The 10,409-nt window shown below is 49.6% G+C and overlaps 1 protein-coding gene across 23 annotated transcripts in view; it reads left to right on the forward strand.

Annotated features, from left to right (window-relative positions):
* LOC124484882 (protocadherin gamma-C5-like) overlaps positions 1 to 7,288 on the forward strand; it is a 97,340-nt gene extending 90,052 nt beyond the window's left edge. For 11 of the 23 annotated variants that reach the window (XM_047045985.1, XM_047045989.1, XM_047045988.1 and 8 more), the window contains exons 2-5: positions 1,298 to 1,353; positions 2,194 to 2,250; positions 3,744 to 3,850; positions 4,922 to 7,288. In XM_047045985.1, coding sequence (XP_046901941.1) covers positions 1,298 to 1,353; positions 2,194 to 2,250; positions 3,744 to 3,850; positions 4,922 to 5,163 — 462 coding nt within the window. In that variant the 3' untranslated portion in view covers positions 5,164 to 7,288. The remainder of the gene's footprint in view (positions 1 to 1,297; positions 1,354 to 2,193; positions 2,251 to 3,743; positions 3,851 to 4,921) is intronic. The other 12 variants (XM_047045999.1, XM_047045995.1, XM_047045991.1 and 9 more) reach the window with 3 other exon arrangements.
* The last annotated feature ends 3,121 nt before the right edge of the window (positions 7,289 to 10,409 follow it).

Below are 10,409 nucleotides of genomic sequence, written 5' to 3' on the forward strand. Positions count from 1 at the left end.
ACAAAGAGTCTCACTCAACATGTGCTTCTTTCTATTCAACATCTATTCAACAACTGTGACAGGGAGAGATGTGGGGGTGATTAGACACTGGTGGGTTAGTCATATCACCAGATGGTTGGGCTCTAAAGAGGTTTTTTTTGGTCTCAGAAAGACATTAGGATTTCACTGTTCGGTATTAAACAAGGCGAGGTTGAGAGATAAGGTATCTGTGTTGTTCCTCACCCCTGGTGACCTGTACATGCTTGGTACATCTCTGGCTGCTTGTGTGTGACTCATCCCCTGTAACCACTCTGAGAGCTAACTCTATGAAAGACCTCGATGAAAATCTCTAACCTTTTACTGGATGCATATCTAATCATAGCTACATACATCGTATGGCTGGAACCAGGATTTCTTTCATCACTAGAGAGTGGATCAGAGTGTGTCCTGCCCTACCCTGGCTGGGTGGCCCAGTGTGGCTAAGGGCTGGGGGCTGATGGGTGGGGTCTGGGAGCTGGAGAAATGTGTCTGGTGGCTGGAAAATGGTGCTTACGGGCTGGGGGACTGATGACTGGGGGCTGGTGGGGGAGGGGACTGGGGGCTGGGGAAACGTGGGTGGTGCCTGTGCAGTGGTGGTTCGTGGCTGGGGGACTGAGGACTGGTGGGTGGGAGCTGGTGGGTGGCGGCCGATGGCTGGTCAGCTCCACGCTGCAGCTCTCTCTGCCTTGGCGTAATCCAGCCTGGGCTTTAGCGGATCAGTGGAGCAGGGCTGCAGATTACCTCCCTGCTGCCTGGCAGGCTGGCAGCCTGCAGGGCCTGGCCTGGGTCAGAGTAGCTCTCCCACAGAGGGAGCTGGGCCAAAGGCTGCTGACTCGGGCTTTTGATGACCTATATTTTCTGGAGCTGAAGATCGCATGTGTCGATAGAAATGGTTTTGTGAAAGATTTAGCGTTATTAAGCTTCGCCCCACGGTCTGGCAATGTGATTTTGTGTCGTGGGGTCTATTCTTTTCACTGGAGCCGTTCAAGCATGCCAGTGACAGAATAGACTGTTCAATAATTCACACACTTTCCCCTGCACTACATATCTCTTGGCTCTCTCTCTCTCTTCGGTTTCTCCCTCCCCTTCTCTCCATCTGCCTCTCTCTTCTTCTCTCTCTTCCCTGATGGCCCTGTGACATTTTCTCCTCTTTTGGGGAACTGAAACACAAAATGGCGTCCTCAGCCGAGGAGTCAAGATGACACATCATCCATATAATGGGCGAGGAACGGCCTGTGTGCTTTGGAGTTCTAACGGTGTGTCTCTCCTTTTTCTGCAGCAAAAGGCACCCAATGACTGGAGAATTACCCAGAATCAGAGACCTGGACCTAGTGGGTGAGTATCTGGCCTCTTGGTGACGCACACACATACTTAGACACACACACACACACACATTCACATACACACACAAAGACAAATCCATCCCCATGAGCATACACATGCAATCTCTTTAAGGTATATCTCAGTGATCAGAATAAAAGCATCTGCTAACTGAACACATTATTATTCTGATTATGATTATTATTATGATTATTATTACATATACCTTCCATGCAGATGACCAAGACAGATTTGTGTGGACAGAATGTCCACAGTTACTTAAATAACACACATTTCTCTACCACTGGGAAGTGTAGGGCTACTGCATTCTGGGTAACTGGACGACAGTTCCAGATACAGTTATCAGTGAGGGCGTCACTCTGATAGCTTCAGTTCATCTGTGTACGTAAAGAGGAAAGGCAACAACCAATGTTTGGCCGTGACGAGAATGTTCGAGGTCATGAAGAAGAGAGAGGAGGTGTGAAGGCAGAGGTGTGTGTTAGTGTGGATGACGATCAGTTTGAGCTTAGCCAGATAAAGGAGTGTATCAGGAGTGTATTAGTCTTCGAGGTGGATTCAGCTTGTTTCGACTGAGGTTTGAGTCCTCATTCACTCTACACGTAAGATTCATGAGCATGTACCGTAGACGACAGATGGTTGTTGCTTTAGTGCCCTCACAACAAAAGGCATAAAGATCCAACATCAAGATACAGCACATCCTCCTAGCTAAGTCCTAGCATGTTGAACGAGATGGCTCGGGTGGTCCACGTGACCGACATAGAGCTGAGGGAGTGTGTGTGAGGTGTGTGAGGTGTGTGTGTGCGCGATGGTCAGAACTGTGCTACTGTGTTTCAGCACGTACAGGTACCACACCACTACCCAGCAGAGGTGGACTCCGTACGGGAAGGCGAGGTAGAGTGGTGGAGGCAGAGCAGGCTGGGCTCTGTGTGCTAGCTGGGCCGCTCTGACGCACGCTCTGGGCCAGGGGTGGGCAAATCCTGGTCCTCGGGGACCCCCCCTGTCCTGCATGTTTTAGATGTTTCCCTGCTCCAGCACACCTGTTTTCAAATGAATGGCTTGTTATCAAGCTCTGTGGTAGCCGGGCAATGACCATTCATTTGAATCAGGTGTGTTGAAGCAGGGAAAACATGCAGGACAGTGGCCCCTGAGGACCAGGATTGCCCACCCCTGGTCTAGGCTATGTAGAGCTGTGTGTGTGTGAGTGAGTGTGTGTGTGCTTGGTGTAGCCTGCCATCCAGCTGCTGGTGTTTGTGTAGCAGAGGTGTGCTATGATCTGTACATGCTGTTGTGGGCAGAATCAGTGATGGTACGTGTTCTGTGTAGGACTGTGGATGTGCTTAGCTCAGCACTGTTCCCTAGTCTCTGCATCTATAAATGGGTTTGTAGGCTTCGCTGCTTAGCCATGTTTGTTGGGTTTTGTCCGTGTTTGTGTGTAGCGTAGATTCAGATGTTTCTTTGGATATTGATGTGTAGAAGGGTATTTTGTTTCTGTGTGTGTGTTTGTGTGTGTGTCTGACCCAGTCTCCCTCATGCATTATCTTTGAACATTCATTTCCCCCTCTTTAAAATAGAGGAACATTGATTAAATCCAGCCATTTACGACCACACACAGATTTTCCAAACAATCTCCCTTCCTCTCCTTTCCTCTCTCCCCATCCCCCCTCTCCTCTCTGTCAGTATGTCTCTCACCCGCCCTCCCACTCGTCCCCACACAGCATGCAAAACGGCACACAAAGCATTGGATAAGCTCAGTCATTTGCTACTCTGCAAGCCTGTGTGTCTCTGTGTGTGTGTGTGTGTACTGTATGTGAGTGTGTGTATTGTATGTGTGTGTGTCCTATCACATATTGAGAGGCTGTCTTAGCTACTTGATTCCTCCTGCTTCCTCGTGTCCTCCAGCCTCCATATTCTCTGTGCTCTGTGATGCTTTGGGCACCTACACAAAATGGCTGCTGGAAGCTGGCTGTTGCAGTGCTTGGAAAAAAAACATTAGATAGATTGGTTGGACTGATGTGCGCCCGTTTGTGACTAAAGTAGTGAGCTATTGCCTGTGTGTAGAAGATGGAGTGTTATAGATGCTTAGCGGGTGTATATGTATAAGAGGAGAGTGTGTGTGTGTGTGTGTGTGTGTGTGTGTGTGTGTAGGGGAGAGCTCAGTGTGTGTGTACATGTGAGAGGCAGGGTGTTATAGATGGTCTGTGTCTGTCTCTGTGTGTGTGTGTGTATGTGTAGGCTAAATGTATTTGTGTGTGAGTGGGCTCAGTGTGTCTGTTTGTGAACGTCAACCCCAATGTGTGTACATAGAATGGAGATCCTTCTGTGTGTGAAGAAGGGAGGTTAGTGTGTGTGTGTGTTTGATGCTGACGGTGGTTTCCTGTCTCCAGAGCTGGGGCTCGTCCGGAGGAGGGAGGCGCTGTCGCTGGGACCGGACCCTGGCCCAACCCCCCCACCGAGGCAGAACAGCTCCAGGCTCTGATGGCTGCAGCCAACGGTGAGCCTACATTTCCCAGAATCCCCCTCTCCTCCCTTTTTGTCTGTCTGTCTGTGTCTGTCTGTCTCTCTCTACCTCTCTCTCTACCTCTACCTCTACCTCTACCTCTCTCTCCTCTCCCTTGATCTCTCTCTCTTCATCCACAAGGTCACATCCCCTCAGCTAAAAGGGGACATGCAGAGAATGTGTGAGCGAGCACAGGAGCAATCTAGATCTGCTCTGACTAGTGAGGGCACAGAATGTGTTCTCCAGAGACTACTTGCAGAAGGAGAGAGACAGACAGACTTCTCTAACATCTATTTGGAAAGCTACCAAAGAACCACAAGCCAGTCGCATGTTTCTTTAGTATTTCCCATGGGGCGTTGATGGCTACAACACATCAAAATGGACGTAGTCTGAAAAGAGGTCAACACCAGTTTGAGTACCAAAAGAACTCTCTAAACTCTCTGAATAACGATTGGTGGGAGAGAGACAGAGTGAGAGAGAGAGAGAAAGAGACACAGAGAGACACAGAGAGAGACAGAGAGAGACGCAGAGAGACACAGAGAGACACAGAGAGACACATAGAGAGACAGAGAGAGACAGAGAGAGACAGAGAGAGACAGAGAGAGACAGAGAGAGACAGAGAGAGGAAGCCGATCCGTGATCTAAAGAGTCGTGTGTCTCTCCACAGTGCCCATGCATTAGCACGCTAACAGACCAGCCTGGGGGATACAAGGCTCTTTGTTCCAACGATCCACAGCTGCAGTTCCTCACTTTACCCTGCCTACCCCGTCTCATCAACCATTCTGTCCCTGAGCTGGGGGGAACGTACGGATGTATCTCTTGCGTTTAGTGCTTACCTCCGAGAACGTTGGTGTGGGTGCGATGGGGGACTGTGTGTGGGGGGGGGCTGGGGGGAGGGATGGAGGGAGGGAAGGCTGAGCCGCAGCTGCATTGCAGTGGAGCTGTGACCCTATGTGAGTAGCGAGCACAACACCAAGCTATAACCCTCTCTTCTCTCTCCTCTCCTCCCATCTGCCCTCCCCCTCCCGTCCCTACCCACCTTCCTCTCTTCCCTATTCCCCCCAGAAGTGAGTGAGGCGACAGCCACCCTCGGGCCGCGCTACAACGCCCAGTTCCCCATGCAGCACGTGCCCGACTACCGCCAGAACGTCTACATCCCCGGCAGCACCGCCACCCTGACGGCCAACCCCCAGCAGGTCCCCCAGCAGGCCCTGCCCCCCGCCCAGGCCATGCCGCAGGTCGACGCCCCCAAGGCCGCCCAGACGCCCGGCACCAAGAAGAAGTCCTCCAAGAAGGAGAAGAAGTAAGGCCCTGGGAGGAGGCAACCACCCCACCCAGCCACCCGCCGCCACGCCCGTCACCATGGAAACCGCAAGAACGCAACCAACCCCCTCCCCACCTCCCTCCCTCCCTCAGTCTAGTCGTCTACTTCCTGTCGCGGGATACAAGTCGTTTTGATCTCATTACTCCATTTCCGTCTGGTGTCCCCTGTGTGTGGGCAGGGGTGTGCATGAGTCACGTCACGTACGTGCTATGACTTCACTTCCTGCTTCATGATCTTTACAGCTAGTGTCAGCGTGTGGGGAGGCTTGAGGAGTTGTACAGTAAATGTGTTTTGGATCCAAAATGTATTTCAGGAGTATGGAGTTTTTACAGGGACCTTGCTCTGTAATATAGTGTTAAATGAAGAAAAAAAAAATATGAAAAAAAATCTACAAGAAAAATTGATAACTGATTTTTGGATTGAAATGTTTGATGCTTCTTCGACGTGCTTGGTAGTTGCTTCTCATGGTGACTCTGATTCCACTTTCTTTGCCTACTTGCTTTAGAGATCTTGCTTTAGCTCTTTAAGGACTAAAATAGACAATGTTGCATGACCCTTCCTAACGATTTAAGATCCTGTGAGGATGAGCTTCACACACACACACACACACACACATTTGTATTAAGAGGCTAGCTCCAACTAATCACAATGTTATGGCAGAATGCGTATAGTAGCATTACTATTTAAATGCCTGTAAGACTTCTTTTAGCTGTCTGAGTAGTAAGCATAAGAACCGTTCTAATGACTGACAACTGATGAATAACTTTGCTTCGCTGTGGCCCTCTAAGTATTTCAGCTGCCTATGAAGGCTTGAGTGGTTATTCTCACCCTGTAGGCCACAATGTCATCTCTGGCCATCTCTTCCACTGATATTCAAAGCCACAACTCAATCTCCAAACTCTGTCTCGATTAACATAAACATTGTGTAACAACAGACCAGTGTTGTTTTTTTCTATACCAGCATCGTTTGGATCTTTGTATCTGCATCGTAGCAATGAGTCGGTGTTGTGGCAAGATGGGCCAGTGTGATTGGCTGAGCATTGTGTTCTCAGGCTCGCCAGGGCTCCCAGGACAAGCCCTGTCACACCCAGAGGTGTGGATGTGTCCTGGGGCCACGGGGAGAGGGAGGCTGGTTAGTCCCTCTGGAGCCTAATATCTGCTCCTCTTCCATCACCTGGAAACTAGTGTCAGCACAGCAGGTCATAATGTCCCCAACACACAACCTGGTTCCCCTACACTACAGTTTAATTAAGAATCCAGGCCGTGTTTTGATATCTTACTCACTGGATGCTCTCCAGGAGTTTGTAAGGTTCTGATTGTGGTGTTTAGAAGCAATGTCAGGACCATGGACAGAGACTAGTTTCTCCCGTCAACCTCTCCTCTCTCTCTGCCTCGGTGTTCTGGAACTTAGAGAATGGTCCCAGTCTATCCTTTACCGTGCTGGCGCTACGCGTGCTAGCAAGCAACCCCAATGTAAATATGACACGTTACAAGTCTGTAGAGATCCATGTGAGCTCTCTCTGTCTAGCCAAAAACATGGCTGTTACCGGAATGTTTGGACTATTTTTCTGATATAAAAAAAGTTAAAGAAAAAAAAAAAAGAATACAAAAAACGTCTCCAGATGAAGTGTAGTAGTGTAGTGACTAAGCATCGAGCTCACTGACTTAACCAAGCTGTATATAAAAACAAAACTTTCAAAAGACTCATAGTCGTAGTTAGAGGCTTGTGAATTTGTTGTGCATATTTTCATGTTTTTTTTCTTTCTCTTTCTGCTTTCTCTGTGGTCAACTTTAATAAGTATCACACACCACTAAATGTCTGTGATTTCATCTACCTGAACCCCTTTTTCTGTGTTTGTGATTTTAATCAATCATTTATGCTCCTGGAATGCCGCCCTTGCTCATATGAGCGTAAACATATGTGTCTGCTGCTGGAATAATCCTTGATATTCGTCCGTAATATCTTTACGTGTTAAATTGTTTAGCTCTTTCTCCTTGTTATACACTCTTATTTTATATGCTAATATTTATATTGCTGTTTTATTTGTTTATGTTTTTGTTTACTCTCTTAACACTGACATTTCAAAATAAAATTTCCTCTGAAATCACGTTGGCGATTGAGCTTCTGTTTAACGGAGATGTCTGGGGGGAGGGGGGGGAGACTGATGGAAGAGCCGCTGGGATGTCATTGAAGGGTGAGAGGTGGGGGGGGTGGGACTTCTGATAGCAGAGTTGGCAGGAAGGTGGGGGGGGAAGTGATGGGTAATGAGTGTGACAGAAAAGCTGGCTGGATGGGACAGATCTGGAGACTCCAACACGTCGTCTCTGATGTCTGTAATCCACTCTGTGTTCATCCCAGTTCAGCCACGGACGATGGAGAAGAGAGGGGGGGGGGGGGGTGCTTTCGTCTGTACCCCAACACACAGCCCTCCAGCCTGGCTCTCCAAACCCCTCCCACACAGCATCTCAGTAAACCACCCCAGTCTGTAGAGTTTACTGAAACACCATAGTAGCCCTGCATCTAATTCATCTACAGTCAACGGCCCCTCTCCTCCTCCCAGATCGGCAGTTCTGCGGAGCCGTCAAACCAGCATATATAGCTTCGAATCAGACCTGACCCATTTTTCAGCCCACATTCAGGCGACGGGGGAGCGCGAAGGAGGAGAGACGTCAGAGAGACGTCGAGCACAGCTCTGCGGGGATTCGCGAATTAGGACACAAACTCCCTTTTCTCTGACACGACGCCGTTTATAGACCTGCTATACCGAGTACGGACCTGTCGCCTATGGAGGGGGGAGGGGGGGACCTGTCGCCTATGGAGGGGGGAGGGGGGGACCTGTCGCCTATGGAGGGGGGAGGGCGATGGGGCCAGGGCTTTGGATGCACACATCAGACGATACACAATCTTCTGTGTCAGAAAGACAGAAAACTTTGAGTGTCTCTGAGTAAAGATGTGAGGGTGAACTCTGAAATACTGAGTGAAATACAACATGATCTGACGAGAATTGTCCTCGAAACACAGATTTGAACACAGAGTTGTTCATTCCACATCAGAGGTGAAGGGGAATGCAAGCGCCCCGGTTCATCCCACAGCAACGCAGAGGGGATGTCTAAATATAGCAACAGGAAACGCTGCAGTGGAAGACCCCACTCTCTCTGAATCACTGGGAGTGACATAACACGATCGTCTCCACTCCACAAACACCTCACAGCAGCCATACATCTAGACTTTCATAACAACTTACAGTGTGAAGGGAGTGTGCAAGGATTGATTTGAATTGGAAATGACTTTCAGAAAACATTGCAGCTTCTGAGATTATACTACAATGTTGACAATGTTATACATTTTTAAGGTATCCAGACAGAAAAAAAATCTCTAACCAAGTCAGTATTGTACACAGACAGACAGACAGACAAACAGACAGACAACATATCTCACAAGATATTATGATGCCTTAAACCTTCTCATCTTTTGTAGGGTTGTATGGATATTTCAATGCATAGAGTACCATCTTTACTTGTAATTTGATTATACATAACTCAGTCAGGGAACAAATGCATCCATTTCCTTATAGCTTAACAGAGCTGCACACAAGCGAGCTACACTTTCTTGCTGCAGACACAAAATGGCCGCCACCTGACACAGGCTAGAATTATAGCAGAGCTGCTTTGGTTGCCAAGGTGATGAGAGAAAGACTGGGATTCAATGATCCTGATCACCATATCAACAGCTGCTCCCGAAGCAGCTAACAAAGAAAGCAAGACAAGACTTGACAGAATGAATAACATTAGCTTGACAGGACACTGAAAATAAAAATAGAAGGTTGATTTAGATGTATCGGAGAATGGATAGTAACCTCAAGACACAATTTCGATTTCAAAGGTAGGCTGAAAAGAAGCAGATGTTACTGAAATTCAAGTTTGACCCCTACACTGTAGCTGTGTGGATGGCTGTTTGTCACAAAACGAACAGCACAGAGAACAACACAACATCTGCAGAGGAGAAACACAGGATTAGCGATTGTCACTTCTCTGCCCAACTGTAGAAGCAGCCTCTGAATGTTTTGTTTTCTCTCTCAATCCCCCTTCTAGATCTTCCTTTCTCCTCCTCAGTCTCTTAAGTCCCCAAACACCTCACCACAGGGGCCTTGGAATCCATCAGCAAGACCCTGCACCCCCAACCACCACCCACCCCTACCCCCACCGCCCTCCCCCCCCTGCCCCCCACAGCCACCCACCTCCCACTCCAACCGCCCTCCCCCCTAAACCCCTTCATCCTGCTCTCCATGTAAACCCATTAACTACTTCCCTCATCAGAGAATTGTGGGTGGGGGGAGGAGGCCTGGGGGGCAGGGTGGGGGGGGGGTAGCTAATCCCAGCATGAGGAAGCTACCCCCTTTCCCTCCCCCCTCCGCCCCTCCCCCCTCCGCCCCCCCGCTCCCCACACTCTTGAAGCTCCTCTCTTTCACCATATGGGAGACAAAGACCCGAACTGACGTCGGAAAAACACGTGGAGCAATAAAGCTACCGGGAGACAAGAGGGCAGGAAATGCCTGGGCGAGCCGTTCGGCGTGATGACAACCAGGTTGTTCCACAGGCGGAAGCCATTACAGCTGCCGAACCGTTGTGAATCTGTCTGAGGAGGAGGAATCAGACAGGTAGTCTCTGTGCCAGTGGAGCTTCTCCAGCTGGGCTTCAGAGTTCCATCCTTAAAGCAGCTTTAGGGCGAGTGGTCAGGAGGGAGCTGGGAGCTGCGGGGCACAGAGAGGTGTGACAGGGCCGAGGAGAGTGGACCTCTCCAGGAGCTACACCCTCTCCCAGCTCCGCTCCCTGCCCAGGCTAAGCTCCTTACCGGGGGAAGAGAGACTGAGCTGGCCTGCATTAGAGGATCAGGCCAGACTGACAGACTGACAGCTCGCTCTGCCAGCAGCTGCTACCGCCAGGCTAAGCTTCCCATTCACACGGTCAGACCCTTCTAATCAGCCAATCAGGGAGCCCCGTGTTCACACACTCCTTTGTCTAATGTATGGATGACGATGGATGCAGCGTGTGTAGAAACACTCTCTCAAAGGAGAGCTTCCAGGACGGACGGAGGGAGGGATGATTTGCAGTCGTTTGGTTCAGTGTGTCTGTCTGGCTCAGTCTCTCTCTTCCAGGCCTCCCTCTCTCTTCCGCACCCCCCCCCCCCACCCCCACCCCTGTCTCAGAAGTGTGCCCAGTCTCCTGTCT

This window comes from Hypomesus transpacificus, chromosome 23 (genome assembly GCF_021917145.1).
Source record: "Hypomesus transpacificus isolate Combined female chromosome 23, fHypTra1, whole genome shotgun sequence".
In the NCBI taxonomy this organism is placed as follows: Eukaryota; Metazoa; Chordata; class Actinopteri; order Osmeriformes; family Osmeridae; genus Hypomesus; species Hypomesus transpacificus.